The sequence below is a fragment of the Haliotis rufescens genome, unplaced genomic scaffold, assembly GCF_023055435.1.
Source record: "Haliotis rufescens isolate VD_foot unplaced genomic scaffold, xgHalRufe1.0.p SCAF_10, whole genome shotgun sequence".
NCBI classification, from domain to species: Eukaryota; Metazoa; Mollusca; class Gastropoda; order Lepetellida; family Haliotidae; genus Haliotis; species Haliotis rufescens.
The window spans coordinates 1,537,764-1,557,525 of NW_025963780.1; the positions used below are offsets into that span (position 1 = coordinate 1,537,764).

General features: G+C 42.2%; 1 protein-coding gene across 2 annotated transcripts in view; it reads left to right on the forward strand.

Annotated features, from left to right (window-relative positions):
• Positions 1-19,762, forward strand: part of LOC124145473 (excitatory amino acid transporter 1-like) — a 102,334-nt gene that overhangs the window by 58,281 nt on the left and 24,291 nt on the right. The window contains exons 2-3 of one of the 2 annotated variants that reach the window (XM_046515248.2): positions 8,777-8,819; positions 15,106-15,250. In XM_046515248.2, coding sequence (XP_046371204.1) covers positions 8,777-8,819; positions 15,106-15,250 — 188 coding nt within the window. The remainder of the gene's footprint in view (positions 1-8,776; positions 8,820-15,105; positions 15,251-19,762) is intronic. The other variant, XM_046515249.2, reaches the window with a different exon arrangement.

Here is a 19,762-nt window from a genome sequence, read left to right on the forward strand (position 1 = left end):
CACAGGTCCCTAGTATCCCATCCATGACAACAATCGGGTCGAGTGGTCATGCGACTTGCTGATGGCGTGGCAACCCCGAAGGCGTGGTTCTCATGCTTTCTGTCACTGGTCTGATCAGGGCCCACTTGCACAAAGCGATCTTAGCGCTAGGATGATCTTAACTCCAATACTTTAACATAGGCTTACAATAGTCTTAGTGCTAAGATCGTTTTGTGCAAGTGGGCCCTGGACCATCTACAGCCCACCATGAAATAATCCCTATCATCGCTAACTAACTGTTGGCTTCCCTTGTTAAGTTTCCACTTTTGTTATCTTAATAAATTACGTTTGTGGTTCTCACATGTACATATATATGTTCTCTGCTTCATAGCATTTACTTACCTGATGAAGGAGTAAGTACATACTCCGAAACGTTGTGTTCTCATCATAAAGCAGATTGGGTCGGCAACCTTCACCATTGTAACCACAGATGCTACCATACGAGCCGTTTCCTTCTTAAGGTGAATATACTCCAGAAGTATACAGAGCGTAAGGCGCTACTCTACGTATGTACAAAACGCATAGCATTTGAACTCGGACAGTGTGTATTCCAATGTCGTTCTCAGCTCCCTGAGAAGTACAAAAAAGTATCGATTACCGGCCGCAACATATTCTACTAGGCGCAAAAGCAAAATAGTGGTAAAAATGTTAAGAACGGGTTACTGAAACTCAGCGATGACACCAGGTGTTCGCGAAAAGAGTAAGCGTGTCCTGCCCTATCGATAGGACCGCCTCCGTGGTCTAGTGGTAGAGCGTCCGCCCGGAGAGCGGAAGGTCCGGAGATCGATCCCCGGCTGCGTCATACCAAAAGACGTTAAAAGTTGGTACTTGTTGTTACCCTGTCTGGCGCTCGGCATTAAGGGGCTTAAACAAGGACTGGTCGGCTCGGAGTCAGTATACTGTGTCTGAGTGGGGTATTCATGTTAAACTGCGGCATGGTATCTCAGTGAGCTAGCACTATAAATCGGCATCAGTTCGGTCTAGTACAAGCAGCCACACACACACACACACACACGTGCTTGCACGTCGCTATATAAGTGCAATAAACTTGGATGCGACGTTAAACCCCATTTCACCTCACCTCACCCTATCGATAGCACCCTTCATTCACATATTTTTTACAAAAGTAAGTGTTTATGTTCACCTGCAAGTGTTTGACTCTCCAAGCTACCTTTTAGGAGCAAGAAGGTTTGACATTGCAGTTCATCCTCACCTACCGGGTACCCATTCACTGCAAGGTGATAAAAACCAAATTCACTTGTCTAAGGCGATACCACGCCACGAGTGCGTTCATCCACTCAAACGCTATACACTTGACTGTTATGTTATGTTGATAGATATGCATCAGCATGGGAATAATACATCTTAAATAGAAACATAATATCTGATATCGGGATACACAATGGGGAATTACTTCATATTCCTCATATTTCTCATTGTAATATATATATATATATATATATATATATATATATATATATATATATATATATATATATATATATATATATAATTATATAATTCTTAGGATGTGTTTCTACATTCATAAAATGTTCATGGGCGAAGGACGCATTTCATCCCATCATTTATAAATGTATCTATGGAGAAAGACTTCTTATAAAGTTAAAGAAAATCCAATAAGACAGATCAAATCATCCTGAATATAAATCAAGACTATCCTATCACATTCATGTAATTATTCTCAGTCCTAGCAGACACTAGATAGGGATACAATTCCACCATTGCCAAAGGCGCCGCAGTTCACTGTGCAGAGTTACCTCCCTTAGCCATGACAGGATCCTTGGTCCGAATTCCAGATTCTCCTCAACCCGTGGGGAGTCGTGGAGAAAGGGTCCCCAGTAGCTTCACTGGTTGTCTGCGTTAACATTCAAACACTCACTCACTCACACCTGATTAGGATCCTTGGTTTGTGAGCGTATGCTCGTGATCGATGGTGCCACTAAAGTAATAACGGTCTTCGCGTGAGTCAACTGTAAATGAAATAGTGATCAAAGCGGTGTTAATCCAAACTCACTCTCTCCCTGACAGGAGATAGGCGATCGTATGTTAACGGTGCTCCTCAAAATGCAAGAGTCGGCCATTGCGAAACCTCGACCTCTTAAATATATCGACAGGCAGACTGAATCGGACCTTGGCAGACCCACACTTCATTTTGTTACCATTATCGCTTTCACTTGTTTAATTCACTAAAACCCCCCTTTCCGCTCGGCGACTAAATTACCCAGTCGATCGCTCTGACGATCTGGTCTCGTTGGTAGAGCTCGATAGTTCGGGGCCTGACAGACAGGGGGCGCTGTAGCTTTGGCTCACGGGATCTCATGAGTTCTCATCGATTCTCGCGAAGTGTCGTATCGTGAGAAAGGGTCGCCACCGCGCAATCTCTGATCTATGGGCGAATGCGTCATTACACAAGCGGTTCTACGACTGCCCTTAGGATATTGATGGTCGGTATTTTGATGGTTCGTTTTGATAGTGCCGATGAAAAAGTGTCGCTTTTTTTTATCCAAGCTAAACATAACGCAGTCTTATTTTAACTGATGGTGATAGTACATATTTACGATAAGTACATTAGGTATTGTAATTTTCATATTTTCATATTCAGCATTTCTGCTTCCTCGGTTACTGCAGGCAATAAATGGATTCAGCGTCTGATGTCGGTGTTACTGAAACCTCGCCCTGAAACGATGACTTTCTTATTGTGTTTATTTCTCACATATATTGTTGATTTATTGGAATCCTCCTTGTGATATGACAGTGCATCAAGACGTTGTTCCATCGCACGTATAGCGTCGCGAACCGAAGAGATATATTTGCATTTCTTTGTACGAAAGAATTGAGTCTGAAGCCAGCAGGGTCATACCACACAATATGGAAATATAGCATTATCAAAGTGATTCATCGGCGTTGATTTAAACTCTTATAAAACCGTTAATCCCATATTAGAATCTCTTGAATATTTATTGAGATTCCTTACTCGTTTGTAATATATCTAAAAGTGAATTCTTTATAAAAAATGAATACAAATTTGATAAAATCGAACTATTGGGACCTGCACAAAGGATTTTGTGATATTTTGCAATCCAATTGAATTATTTCCTATTATTGTAAGTGTAGAATTGATAAAAAACAAGAATATTTACTGATATATATTTATTATTCACAAATACTTACAAGTAGCAAACTTGGGAGAGCATCGTCAGTGAGTGAGTGACTGAGCATGGTTTTACGCGGCATTTAACAGGAATATCACGGAGAGAGAGAGAGAGAGAGAGAGAGAGAGAGAGATACTGACAGAGGGAGGAAGAGAGTGACAGAGAGAGAACGAGAGAAACGGAGGGGACGGGAGAGTGAGAACGAGAGGGGGGGGGGGGGGGGGGGGGATAACCACTCGGCTACACGACAGCCCTAGTCAGTGAATCATACAATGTATACTACAAGAAACTAAACTGTAACTCAGGTTATTGACAAAATACAACTGACGGGTCGGTGCAGGTCTTTGTAATACAAACACAGCTATGCTGTTCCGATGATTTCATAGCCATCAATAGTAGATAATGGCCGACAGGGCGGAATAAGGAGAACGGTTCTATTGACTAAACAATTACCACAAGAACAGTTGACTTTCCCGTGTTAATGTAACCAAATATTTGAACAGTGTTTGGGATATTTGTTCTCTGAATCAGCAAACCATCACGACAACATGATCAATACGACATACTCTTAAATAAATACACCCAAGTCCGTATGTTCCATGGCAGTGCCAGCAAGTGTTTTGATCCCAAATCAAGAGAAGCAATGAGGTCGCTTTTCTTAGCTTAGTTCACTTTGGTTCATCCCCAGAAAGACTCCAATAGGTGGCACAAGCACCCTACAAGAAACACATGCGTTTAACACGTTTTTCATCCTCTGGTCAAATTTGGCATGAAGTGTCGTGCGTAGGGCAGAGTGGTTGGACTGTAAAAGACGTAAAGACTCCCAGAGACCAACTCAGAATTGCAAACATGTCCATACTTAGCATTGGTGCCAGTTTTTACTTTATTACTGAATCTGCTTCATTTGTGCATTGTTTTTCTTGTTTTAATCCCAGTTCCGTCTGGTAATACTAAAAAATATATATATTTGATCTAATCTTGAAATAAGGAGTGTCAATCTCACTGATTACGTAACTTAACTCCAGTTTTCAAAAAGAACAATAAAAAGAGCTTAGAGCCATAAGGGCCAATTTCATGTAGAGTCTGTTTTGAGAAAAGTGATGAAAACGCATAATATTATGGATGTTAATGAACTTTTTTCTACCGATAAATTCCTCGACATTAAGGCATTGTGACAGCAGAGATATAAATGTTGTTATAAAAAAACATTCAAAAAAGGAAATAAACCTACGTTTTAAATTTTTGTAAGGGTGGAAAGGGCCAATATCTGTATTTTGGCCCTTCTTACCCTCGGGCATTTGCATGTGATTTAACATGTGAGATTGATAAACCACTACTGAAAGTACAAACACATACTATTGAAGTACTTTTAATTATTTAAAATGATTTAAACTACTGTTGCCAACTTTGTTGTAATAGTTGAAATATGATTATAAGGTGTCCAAACTTTCAAAATCTCTCTCAGACAACCATTCTCAACTACACGCGGAAATGAGAGCTAAAAGGGCCAAAATCTAGCAAATGACTTTGGCCCTTTTGGAACTTGACTTTGGCCCTGTTATAGAATTTTAAGTAGCTATATTTCAAAAACGCATCAATGAAAACATACAATATGTTTTCTACAGGTAGACAATAACTTATCAATGTTATTTATGCAATAATAAGCAAAAAGGGCCAAAGTGCATTTAAGCTCTAAGCTCTTCATTATGTTATATAATGAGCACGTTGTACAAGTTTATGATTTATTAACAGAGGATTGGATTTTCGGTGTGCATTTGTTTCATCGTGGACGTTACACTCTCATAGTTAGTGAATTGGGTTGTACGCCGCTGTGATCGGTGTTTAAAGGCATGACTGTTTGAAGAAAGAGAAAAGAGACGCAGCTTTTAGACGTTGCCCTTTGTTGAAACCCACTCAGATAACAATCACAACCACAGTAATTTGAGATTCGAAGCCGTGATCATCGAATCCTACCTCGACGAAGGGAGTAAACTCTGCACAGCGAATCGCTCAGACGATTCAGAAACCCTTGCTCTTTGGATGAGATGGTATAGAGTTCAGTCTGTGGCAAACATTTATTGGAACCTCATCAACTAAAATTTATAGCGATCAAATGCTGTGGAACATATAACGATTTGTTTGCACTTCGTGCACTGGCAGTACACACTGTCCTCTGTAGGGAAAGGTCCACACATGATGTCTCTTTTGGTGGATTGCAAGGTTGATTGTGTTTACCAAGTGGCACTGGTTATCAGAGATGGATTCGTGAAGATCCGGGGTAGATCCGGGGTAGAATAGGCCTTCAGCAACTCATGCTGGCCGTAACAAGTGACTGTGCTTGTCGTAAGAGGCGACTAACTGGATCGGGTGGTCAGGCTCGCTGTCTTGGTTGATACATGTCATCGTATCGTCACTCGACTGTCTGGTCCAGACTCGATTATTTACCGACCGCCTTCATAAAGCTAGGACATTGATGAGTGCGGCGTTAAACACACAAAAAATATAAAAAAATAAAAATCCTTAGAGACGACTAAAATTATTATTGGCACAATGTGTGATGGTGTTTTTTATGTCACCACGCTTCGATGACGTTGATCAACGTTCTTGTTATCAACCTCTGGTTTACCTGCCCAGAATCTCTCTTTTACTGTTCGGCATGATGTGGCTTGTAGGATATGCATTTTATATAATAGATATTGACACTTGCTCGAATGTAAAAAAAAAATCCGATCAACAAACAGAAAACGTCAACGCCAGAGAATAACCAGTCTCGATTATCCGCCGAAACATATTCCACTGGGCGTGAGTACAAAATAGCAGTGTGCAATATTATCTGAATGAATCACTGAATATATCAGGCCTTCTACACAAGAGGTTTATTTTGATAGTAGACATACTCAAATAATATTACTTTTAATGATATATGGACACATTCGGTCTCGAGTTAAGAAGGCCAAATAATTCATAAGAATATTCTGATAATGCCGAAAACATAAAATGCAACGTCAGTTGTGTGGCAATACGCCGAGACATCCAGTTTGTGTTTCTGGAGGACAAACGAAAAGCGATTTTACAAATATACGCCGGAACCACTTCTCGATTTCTTAAGATGACATCGACACATACGGACATACAATGCGTGTGGTAACAGAGCGTTCAGCCAGATGCTGGGTTAATTCAATAACTTCGCCTGAAGTTGCTAAATTGAGTAGCATCGTGTTATGACTTGTATTAGGTTAACCCAAAATCATAGCATAAGTAACATCGGTTACTTTAGTTACACCTTATTAAGCCATGTACAGAGAGTTACTCTCGTTGCCTCCTTTAAAGCAACATGTCGATATACCCCATTATTATATCTTCTTATTGCGCCACATATCACGGTACTCTAGTAACATCGCCATATATCGAGTTACTTAAGAGACATTTTCTTGAGGAATATTTACCTATAGAAGTAACATCGCCAGAGTAACTACAGTGCCATTGCTTGATTTATCGAGTTGTTTTAAGTACCATCGCCTGATGCATCTCGACTTACTCCCAGTATTTTAGAGTTATTGTAGTTACATCTTCTCATGATATGTCGAGTTATTGAAGTATCATCTTCTGAATATGTCGAGTTATTGAAGTACAATCTTCTCAATATGTCCTGTTATTGAAGTGACATCTCAATATATTGAGTAATTCAAGTAACAACTTCTGAGGCTGTATTTTCGAGTAAGTGAAGTAACATCTTCTGAATATGTCGAGTTATTGAAGTACAATCTTCTCAATATGTCAAGATATTGAAGTAATATCTTCTCAATATGTCCTGTTATTGAAGTGACATCTCAATATATTGAGTAATTCAAGTACCAACTTCTGAGGCTGTATTTTCGAGTTAGTGAAGTAACATCTTCTGAATATGTCGAGTTATTGAAGAACACTCTTCTCAAGTAACATCTCAATATGTCAAGTTATTGAAGTAGCATATTTTGAATATGTCGCGTTATTGAAGTGCCGTCTTTTCTTAATGTCTCGCGTCAATGAAGTACCATCTTCTCAATATGTCGAGGTATTGAAGTTACATCTTCTGAATCGGTATGTCGATTCACTGTAGTTCGAGATAACGAGAATCTTCTGCGTACAGTTTGCGAGTTATTGAAGTAACATCTCAATATGTCGAGTTATTGAAGTAACATCTTCTCAATATGTCGAGTTATTGAAGTAACATCTTCTCAATATGTCGAGGTATTGAAGTACCATATTCTGAATCATTATGTCGATTTACTGTAGTTCGAGATAACGAGAATCTCCTGCGTTCGGTTTGCGAAGCTGTATGTCCCACTTTGCTGTGGGTAGCGAGGCAGAAGAAATAAACCAGACACTCTTCATACTAAGGCAACCGCTTACCAACTTATCACTGTCCTTCAAGAACGGTGCACCGTCGGCGAAGGATCAATCCGGGCAAGTTTGGACAACGGGTCTGCAAAAGACGTCAGCTACGTGCATGTCCCGCAATGATTACAGGGGATAGAGACAAAAGCCCCATCGTTCACGCTATACAGCAATAAGAGGATTATACACTGTGGTTCTGAGCACGCCAGCAATCCCCTAGTCCTACTTATACACAACGTGTAATTGATTTTGAATTAGATCGGGTTTATGTCCACTCTTTGCAATTATGTATTCTGTTCGGAGTTTGCCAGAAATGGCATGTGAAGGGTGTTATCACAACTTTCTCGTTGTCATTTATTGTCCATGGAAACAAACTTTAGTCGTCGACTTTGAAACTTACAGTGCAACATTCTGGTTTGGTCATGCGGACTTAAAGCCCTGGGTTGACCACGTGTGGCAGCTGATTGACCTTGTGTGTCTCCTCAATCGCCTTAAGTGTCTCTAAATTGAATTAAGTCCTATGTATCATTATGTAAGCTGCTATGAAAGAAGGGATTAATTGAACGTGCCCTATATGACTGAACCCTTTTGAAACGGCAAAGCAAATGTAAATTGCTGTCTTATTTGATGGTATATTTAGGCACAGCAGTACTCACACAAAACTGGGATATTTGGCGCATTCTGCCTTATTCTGTGCTAGATATAGTGTGCTTAGACTCTTATTGTCCGTATCGATATTTTAGTTTTTTGGTTTGTTTTATACATCCATGTATATTTATACGGATTCTAAGGCAGGGATTCATTTCAGATACCAGTGCGTCTTTTGTCATACGAAGTAACGTGTCAGCTATTTGTCTACATTTATAATTAAATATATTTCTGATGATGACGAGAATGATGATGATGGCGGTGGTGTTTAGGAAATGTGTGGATTTTTAGATGATGGTGATGATGATGGTGATGATGATGAAGATCAATAATAATAATAGCAATGTTACAACAACTACTACTACCACTACTACTACTACTGAAAATAATAATAATATATGTGCGGGAATAGTCGTATGTATGATGTGGCATTATTGTATATAATTTAGAGATGTGATATCAGTAGCACGTAAGACATATTTTTCCATTTCTTATTCGTTCCTCGTGACATCATAATCACAATATTCTTTTCCTTTCAGGAATCTTTTCCCGGATAACCTGATCACTGCCTGCTATAATGCGGTATGTATTCTGTTTCATTTACTCTACGGGGCGGTGGAGTAGCCAAGTGGTTAAAGCGATCGCTCGAAGGCCGGGTTCGAACCCCACATCGGTACCATGTGTGAAGCTCATTTGTTGTATCTCCTGCCGGGATACTGCCGGACTATTGCCAACTGCGGCGTAAAACATGATTCACTCACACATTAATTTACAATACGGACATATCAGTTCCAGATATATATGGGTGTGAGTGAGTGAGTTGGGTTTAACGCAGCTTTTAACAGTATTCCTGTTACATCGCGGCGTGTCAGCTTAATGTGGGAGGAAAGCCCGAAGTGGTGCAGGTCTCAGACGTTTACCACTTCGGTGAAACCCACGAGCACGAGTATGGTGCTGACAAACCTAGAAACATAATCGGGGCGATCCGGGATTCGAACCCACAATCATAGGTTTCTGGCGTACCCAAGGGACGCAACTCTTAACCAAACTAACTCACATGTCGAGATAAGATAAAAAAGTGTGCACCCATGTTTGATGGTGGCCAAAATGAAACAAAGAGGAACAGGTTACTCGATGGGGATGTATTTGATACGGGTATCATAGGCGATGTTACATGCATCACATCAATGAGTATTTAACAACAGGTGACGTGCACATGACGTCACAGCCCACAGTGATGAGTAGAGTGAATTTGAATTATCAAATGTATATTTTTTGTAATGAGTTTCTGTACCTCTCATGCTGAGTGAGATTCTAATAAGTGAATATATTGTGCAACAAACATTTCAGACGGAGCTGTATCAAGTGAAGATGCAGGCATAAGATGCGTGAAAGATGCTTGCTCTTCTCATTGAAACCGTATACATGTACATGCGTTTTCAAGTGACCTTTCCAGCGCTGATAAGCATGTTATAATATAGTAATGTGATACGTTCACTGATTGTTGACATGTGCACAACTTGTGTTTTGTTTGCCCAAGCTAAACAATATAAAGACTATCTTTGTCGTTTTTACTTGATATTAATGAGTTTCGCTCGTACCCGAGAATGTCCGGGTTATAATTGGCCTTCTTCCCATGGTTGTCGGACGCAACTAACGGGATCGGGTGGTCAGGCCCGCTGACTTGGTTGATGCATGTTATATCCAAATTGCGCAGATCCATGTTCATGGTGTCAATGACTGGATTGCCTGCTCCGGATTCGATTATTTACAGACGGCCAAATGAATACAGTCTGTCCCTCTCTCTCTCTCTCTCTCTCTCTCTCTCTCTCTCTCTCTCTCTCTCTCTCTCTCTCTCTCGCCTTTTCTCTCTCTTTCCCTTCCTCTATCTCTCTGTCTGTGTCAATCTGTCTCTTTCTCTTTCTCTCTCTCTCTCTCTCTCTCTCTCTCGCCCTTCCTCTCTCTTTCCCTTCCCCCTCTCTCTCTGTGTCAATATGTCTCTCTATCTCTCTCTTTCTCTCTCTCTCGCCCTTTCTCTCTCCCTCCCTCCCCTCTCTCTCTGTGTCAATCTGTCTCTATCTTTCAGTCTCTCTCTTTCTCTCTGTCTCTCGCCCTTTCTCTCCCCCCCCCCCCCCCCCCTTCTCTCTCTCTCGCTGTGGTTAGTCTGACAGTATCGTTAGAACCTTATTAACCTTTAGGGTCTAGACTCTTTGCATGCATTGATGCCAGAGACATAATCCTTGACTCCCGGTCAAGTGTTGCCCTAAGGTTGGGGATCAGAGGCTCATCACAGATGCGATCTGTCGCTTATGGCGCACGAGATGCGAAACGTCATGCTATCCCGCAGCAGTATTCCGTCAGTCTTCTTGAACAAGTACCGATTTCATCGTGACGTAACCACCGATGGGGCAGGATACGTGCATCATTTCGCCGAAACCTGGTATCATCACTATTTGATAATAATTCACAAACACATTCTTATGATATAGTCAGAATCGTACAGTGGACTCATATTAAAAAATTCTGTCAGGTTTGGAAATAATTGATTTTTTATATGATCAGTCAAAGTCTCAAGTATTTCGTGTCAAACGCAGTGTGTTAACGAAACTAAACATATTTCGTTTGACAAATAAAAAACAAATTTCGTCTGTGTAAATACACAAAAGCGCAATGACGCAATCTAGAAGGAGAAAATCAGCTCTACCTGAATATATAGCAATGATTCGGGGTTTTATAATCTTGATAACTGATTATTAATTTATAAGTAAACAAAAATAACATGACGATACTAAACGTGTCATAGATATAATCAAACTCTTATTTCACATTTTTTTGTAGTGAGCTCCTTTTTTCAAATGTTTCATCCAGAAAGTCTGAGAGAAGTAACCACAGAATATTTATTTTCAAAATTCGTGTACACATACTCTCATATCCCACACTCGGATTTTAAGAAAAGAAAGACCAATTTTTCTAACCGCAATAACATGTCATAACTAACCGCATTGGGGACAGGGTGGGGCAGTCATCTGAGGCGCCGCGATTCGCTGTGCAGAGTTGCGTCCCTTGGGCACGCCAGAAACCTATGATTGTGGGTTCGAATCCCGGTTCGCCCCGATTATATTTCTAGGTTTGTCAGCACCATGCCATGCTCGAGACCTGCATCACTTCGGGCTTTCCTCCCACATTAAGCTGACACGACGCGATATAAATGGAATTCTGTTAAAAGCGGCGTTGAACCCAACTCACTCACTCACTCTTACTGCATTGAAGACATGTGCCCCTTTGTAGCTATACTCTCTCTCTCTCGTCCAACCAATCCTCATTTTGTCGTCTATTACAGGTGAGGTGAAATGGGGTTTAACGTCGCGTCCAAGATTATTGCACTTACATAGCGACGTGCATGTACGTGTGTTTGTTTGGCTGCTTGTACTAGTCCGGACTGATGCCGATATAATGCCAGCCCACTGAGATACCATGCCGCAGTTTAACATGAATACCCCACTCAGACACAGTATACTGACTCCGAGCCGACCAGTCCTTGTTTTATCCCCTTAATGCCGAGCGCCAGACCGTACCATCTTTTAACGTCTTTTGGTATGACGCGGCCGGGGATCGAACCCCGGACCTTCCGCTCTCCAGGCGGACGCTCTACCACTAGACCACGGAGGCCGTCCGTCTATTACAACAATCACACACACACACACACACACACACACACACACACACACCAAGACCCGATCATCTGACTTCTGTTCCTTCTGCTCCATCAACCTACATGCTCCAGTACTACAAATGTCTCCCAACACCTAATGTCGTCATAAACAGGAACTCAACACTCATAAAACGGCCATGATAGCCAGGACAATGTGCGGCGTGCTGCAATGGATAATTAGTTCTGGAAATAGGATCGTGGAATCACAGAGCCCAGTGAGATGCTAGCTCTACTCCCACGTTCTGAAGGTGTATGATTCCCCGGCCCTTGTCTTGTACGAGAGTAAACCGCCTCCGTGATCTAGTGGTAGAGCGTCCGCCTGGAGAGCGGAAGGTCCGGGGTTCGATCCCCGGCCGCGACATACCAAAAGACGTTAAAAGATTGTACTTGTTGTTATCTTGTCTGGCGCTCGGCATTAAGGGCCTAAAACAAGGACTGGTCGGCTCGGAGTCAGTATGCTGTGTCTGAGTGGGGTATTTATGTTAAACTGCGGCATGGTATCTGAGTGAGCTAGCACTATAAATCGGCATCAGTCCGGACCAGTACAAGCAGCCACACAAACAAGTGGATGCACGTCGCTATATACAAGTAAGTGCAATAATCTTGGACGCGACGTTAAACCCAATTTCACCTCACCTGTAGGAGGGTAAAACGTGCATCCTACACTTTGGACATTGGCAATACTTCCAGGAATGGGTGACTCTTAGAGAATGAGGACTTCCTGATATGAGTGAGTGAGTTGGGTTTAACGCCGCTTTTAACAGTATTCCAGTTATATCACGGCGTGTCAGCTTAATGTGGGTGGAAAGCCCGAAGTGATGCAGGTCTCAGACGTTTACCACTTCGGTGAAACCCACGATCACGGGTACGGTGCTGACAGACCTAGAAAAATAACTGGGGCGAACCGGGATTCGAACCCACAAAGATGGGTTTCTTGCGTGCCCAAGGGACGCACAGCGAATCGCGGCGCCTTAAACGACTAGGCCACCTGGCCCACTCCTGGTATGAACAGGCATGAGATGTGGTCTGCATCAGGTGGTCAGCGCGACCTGTCTAACCACACAACTATCCGGTGCCCAGCTCCCCAACTTACGCTGTGTGTCATACAATCACCGGCAATCAAACCTATACCAAACGCATATATGCTAATGCACATTGTCTCTATTGCTGGTTGTAGTATGGTATTAAGGCTTGTCACATACAAGTTTATTTGTTTGTTTGTTGTTTCACACAACACTCAGCAATATTCCAGCTATATGACGTCGGTCTGTAAATAATAATAACCAGACGATCAAGTGATTTGCATCATGAGCATCGATCCACGCAATTGGGGTCGATGACATGCATCAACCAAGTCAGCGATCCTGAGCACCCGATCCCGTTAGTCAGACTCGATTATTTACAGACCGCCGTCATATAGCTGGAATATTGCTGCGTGGGTGTTAAACAACAAACAAACAAACAAACATTAAACTTGAAAGTTTTACTGAGGCCTTGTTTCTTTTAAAACTGATGAAGCAGCTTTTTATCAAGAGAAAATCTTCGCTGAAAGAGAATGCTCGATTGTACCTCACAAGTTGTGAAATGTAGACGCCATTGGCTGGTGCTGCTAGAATATTTCTCGACATGTAGGGAAACATAGTCACCAATCTTGTCATACAAACAACACTGCTTACACTATCTAAACCGAGTCAATCGTGATCCCAAGCACGTCATGCCTGTCCCCAGAGTCAACACCACGTGACTTCGTACCCCGGCATGGACCGGTGTTGATGCTATCGTCCATTGGTTTTCCGGGTTCAATCCTGATGTTTTGCTAACCGCAGTGATAGAGCTGGAATATTGGAGTTGTAAGCGTTAAACAACATCCACCACCGAAAATCATGGACAACAGGAAATATATTAATGAAAAAATTGTTAAATGTAATGTAAAATTTTGTTCTTCAAGACGTTGGTTGTGGATTCACAGCCGTTTGAAAGAAAGATATGTTAACATTTCTAACACCACGTCTTACATCGACATTCTTCCCAATAAGCTGCGAGCGGTAGGCAAGATATCAAAGCCATGATAGGGTATTGCACTATTTTTGCAAGCAGGAAGTATGTTAAAGACATTCCCCTCCACAGAGTACAACACTCCCAGATGCGGGGCCGACTGATCTTAGGTCTGTCTGCTACTATAATGTCAACACATGGTACAGGGTTTAACGCAAGTCGTAGACGTGTACCGCTTGAAGTGAGTGAGTGAGTTGGATTTTACACCGCTTTGAACAGTATTTCAGTTATATTACGGTGTATCAGCTTAATGTGGAAGGCGGGTAGCCCAGTGGTTAAAGCGTTCGCTCGTCACGCTGAATCACCGGGTTCGATTCCCGATATGGGTACAATGTGTGAAGCCCATTTCTGATGTCCCCCGCCGTGATATTGCTGGAATAATGCTAAAAACGGCGTAAAACCATACTCACTCACTCACTCACTCACTAATGTGGAAGGAATGCCTGAAGTGATGAAAACCACGCGGACTGATGACGTTACCCAGACTCGCCCAGATTGTGTTTCTGGGTTTATCAGTGATGGGTTTTACCAAAGTGGTAAGCCTCTAAGACCCGAACCATTTCGAACCTACCTGTCACACCAACCTGCCACCCCGTGGAATAATTGAAATACTGTTCAATAAAATCGTTTATCATTTAACTGAGGCATTTGTCCATGACATAAGCTTTACACATAGAAACATGTATGTCATACCCCAATGACATAAGTATGGGCTTCACACATTGTACCCGTGTGGGGAATCGAACCCGGGTCTTCGGCGTGACCAGCGAACGCTTTAACCACTAGGCTACCCCGCCGCCCTGCAATGTTCAATAGAAATCTAACATGCTTAGTTAATTCAATACACTTCTGTGACCTCTGTTATGTGTTGAAAGATATAATTATGTGTGGATTGCGGACTGGAATGCTAGTCATACGAGGTGATTAAATTGGTCGCTTCTGGAACACGATTGATTGCTCATAATATCAATCACTGGTCCGACTGGTCCAAGATCGAATATTACAAGCTGGTGTCATATTGCTGAGTGCGGCGTTTTACAAAAAAATAATGATATATGTCTGACGTTTGCCCTGTTTAGTAAGATTTCTGTCTCTTTACAGTACCGGACAAAAGAGGTTGAGGTTCCCATCGAGAAGAAGGTCCTCAGCATTAACATCACCAACATCACGGGGACGACGGAGGCGTCGACGGCTTACAATGTAGTAACGGAGATCTCTGCTGCTTTGAACGGTACAAATGAAACTGGTAATGTCTCAATTTAATATAATTACAGTAGGAACCCTTAGCAAGGTAGGACTTAGATTTAGTTGGCGCCAGAATGTGCCCATAGTTTTCCCAGAGCTTCTAGACTAGAATATATTTATATATATATATCACAGCTCCCCAGCTCACAATTTATATCACATGTAGACTTTTGCACGTACTAACATATCTACATCAGAGGAATTATATACTAATAATAAACAATGTGCAGAAGGTGCTGAAACGATATCAGTGTCAAACTGGGTTCAGAAGCTTTCTGTTTAAGTATTTACGACTAATAGCAAGTAATTAGTTGAGTGAACTGTCATGTATTCACTTGCTAGTATAAAGGCGGACCTGTGAAGATCCGGGTAGAATAGGTCTTCAGCAAACCATGCTTGCCGTAAAATGCGACTATGCTTGTCGTTAGAGGCGACTAACGGGATCAGGTGGTCAGGCTTGCTGACTAGGTTGATGCTGTCCACGTATTCCAATTGCGTGGATCGATGCTCATGATGTCAATCACATGATTGTCTGGTCCAGATTATTTACAGACCGCCGTCATAGAGCTGGAATATTGCTGGTGCGGCGTTAAACAACAAACAAACGAACGAACAGGCACATACTAACGGGTTGGGCTTTATCAGCAGTTGCTGAAGCATTCGCTCGTCACTCCGAAGCACCGGGGTTTAATCCAACATCGATATGATGTGTGATATCCTTTTTCAGGTGTTGCCCGTTGTGTTGTTGGAATGTTGCTAAAAGCGGCGTATGGCCATATTAACTCACTACTACCTGTTTAGGGATGGAGTTTGTTACCCACTATACATATGTTCTACATTCGCCCTGTGTGGCGGGATTTTTTGGTGCGAACCTCAATATCACTTGTACGATATAGTACAAGCATATAAAGTCAATCATAAGTAAACGTGCGGTTATATTGTGTTTGTTGTTTAATACAACCTTCAACAATTTTCAAGCTATATGACGGTTGCCTGGAGTAAGTGAGTGAGTAAACTTTTACACCGCTTTCAGCAATATTCCAGCAATATCACCGCTGGGGACACCAGAAATGGGCTTCACACATTGTACCCATGTCGGGAATCGAACCCGAGTCTTCGGCGTGACGAGCGAACGCTGTAACCACTAGGCTACCCCACCGTCCCCGGTTGCTTGGAAATACTTGAGTTTATCCAACGAGCAGTGTTACACGTCGTCGGGGTACAAATGGCTTGCAATCCGGTTACCGATCTTGACCTCCGGCCCGATTAGTCGGCAACCAAACCACCGGATCGGATTAGTCGGTCACCTGACCACCCGACACGATTAGTCGGTCAGCTGACCACCCGACCATCCGACCCGATTAGTCGACCAACTTACCACCCGATCAGATTACTTAACCACCCGATTATGCGTCCCGATTAGTCGGCCAACAGACCACCCAACCCGATAAGTCGGCCACCTTAACACCCGACCATCCGACCCGATCAGTCGACCATCTGACCACCCGACATGATTAGTCGGCCAACAGACAATACGACCCGATTAGTCGACCATTTTACCAACCGACACGATTAGTCGGCCGATGGACCACCCGAACCGATTAGTCGGCCCCCTTAACACCCGAACCCATTAGTCGGCCACCCGATTCATCAGATAAGTATCGGTTGCCTGACGCCCTTTCTAATCCGGAATTTCAACGGGTTATCGAAAAAATAAAAGACACAAAGTGCATTATTGTTGTTTGGCTATGTTACAAAACACACATCATTTAGGAGTATACAAACACTTCAGGGACAGATATTTGTATAGTCCTCAGGGTGCTGAGATTGCAATTATTGTGCACATTTATCCGAAGACCGAGATAATGATAATGTTATCATGATCTTTCACTTTGTTTGTTCGTTTGTTGTTTAAAGCCGCACCCAGCAATATTCCAGCTATATGACGGCGGTCTGTAAATAATCGAGTCTGGACCTGACAATCCTGTGATTGACGTCATGGACATCGATCCACGCAATTGGGATCGATTACATGCATCAAACAAGGTCAGCCAGCCTGACCACCCGATCCCGTTAATCGCCTCTTAATCCTGCGCATTATAAATGATTATTATACTGTGAATATTAGAGTCCGGCATTTTAATACACAACGCACATATATTGTGTATTAACGTTGTATATGCTGAAAAAAAGATGCATTACTGAGGTTCATCGCAATTATTTTCCATTAACTGTCTGCTTTGGGCCTTCGGGGATGGTGTTGATTAATTTGTATTAGGATGCGTGGTATATCTGTGTCCGACAAACTGATAAAATAAAATAATGATTATATTTCGACCCACTACAGCCTCTATTAATATGTAATCACAAGAACTAAATGTGCATATATTTAGCTACAAAACTCAACGATTTATTGGACCCGTGAAGATCCGCGGTAGAACAGGTCTTCAGCAACCCATGCTTGCCGTAAAAGGCGACTATGCTTGTCGTAAGAGGCGACTTACGGGATCGGGTGGTCAGGCTCGCTGTCTTGGTTTAATGCATGTCATCGTATCCCAACTGTGTGGATCGATTCTCGTGATATCAATCACTGGATTGTCTGGTCCAGACTCGATTATTTACAGACCGCCGTCATATAGTTTGAATATTGCTGAGTGCGGCGTTAAACAACAAAAAACAAACAAATAAACAAACAACGGTTTATTGATGGTTATTTTAGGACCACAGCGTTTCATAGACATGGAAACACATGTCTTATGATTATGACTTTACCGTTTTTGCACCCATCAACTGATCATGAATAAAGGGTGTTATTTCGTCAACATCAGATTCTATGTTATATTATTTAGACACGAGCAGTATTTGGATTCGCTACGAAAACTATTTATAGAAAATTACCTGGTACAATACTCATACTGTCGCTGATTATAGTGATGTCCACAGCAAGAGCCAATTAGTAAGTAGAACTATATACCCAATGGCTATTGTTTCAGGATAAAATTGTGATCGCGATGGGAAACGTGAGTTTTGTATACCTCCGAGGTCGCTGGTGGTTCAAGATGAGATCGCGATTGGTTGATGAGATAACGATTGGTTCAAGATAAAATCGTGAGTGGTTCAAGATGAGATCGCGATTGGTTCAAGATGAGATCGCGATTGGTTGATGAGATAACGATTGGTTCAAGATAAAATCGTGAGTGGTTCAAGATGAGATCGCGATTGGTTCAAGATGAGATCGTGATTGGTTGATGAGATAACGATTGGTTCAAGATGAGATCGTGAATGGTTCAACATGAGATAGCGATTGGTTGATGAGATAACGATTGGTTCAAGATGAGATCGTGATTGGTTGATGAGATAACGATTGGTTCAAGATAAGATCGTGATTGGTTGATGAGATAACGATTGGTTCAAGATGAGATAGCGAATGGTTGATGAGATAACGATTGGTTCAAGATGAGATAGCGATTGGTTCAGGATGAGATAGCGATTGGTTCAGGATGAGATCGCGATTGGTTCAGGATGACATAGCGATTGGTTCAGGATGAGATGGCGATTGGTTCAAGATGAGATCGCGATTGGTTCAGGATGAGATAACGATTGGTGCAAGATGAGATAGCGATTGGTTCAAGATGAGATAGCGATTGGTTCAGGATGAGATCGCGATTGGTTCAGGATGAGATAGCGATTGGTTCAGGATGAGATCGCGATTGGTTCAGGATGAGATCGCGATTGGTTCAAGATGAGATCGCGATTGGTTCAAGATGAGATCGTGAATGGTTCAAAATGAGATAGCGATTGGTTGATGGGATAACGATTGGTGCAAGATGAGATAGCGATTGGTTCAGGATGAGATCGCGATTGGTTCAAGATGAGATCGCGATTGGTTCAAGATGAGATCTAGATCGCGATTGGTTCAAGATGAGATCATCATTTGGTCAGGATGTTGTCGTAATCTGGGGCGATAGTTTCAATGCTTTACTCCTAAGCTATACTGGACATTAGTCTGTAACATACAAGCATTATCCAGGTTAGGTTAGGAAACAAAGTACACCGTTCATCATTTGTAGAGATCCACTATGTATTGTGTTGGTGTATATGGTTATAATGAATTCGTATATTGGAGCGTGTGTGTGTGTGTATGCGTGCGTGTGTATGTGTGTGTCTGTGTGCGTGTGTATGTGTGTGTGCGTGTGTGTGTGTATGTGCGTGTATATGTGCGTGTGTGTACGTGTATATGTGTGTGTCTGTGTGCGTGTGTATATGTGTGTGTGTACGTGTGTGTCTGTGTGTGCGTGTGTGTATGTGTGTGTGTCTCTGTGTGTGTATGTGTGTGTGCGTGTATGCGTGTGTCTTTGTGCGTGTGTATGTATGTGTGCATGTGTGTGTATGTGTATGTGTGTATGTGTGTGTGTGTGTGTTAGTGTGTGTGTGTGTGTGTGTACATGTATCATGGGTTCGGTTCCATCATAATCCTTAATCTGTCATTTCCGTCGCATTCTTGTTGATTTCC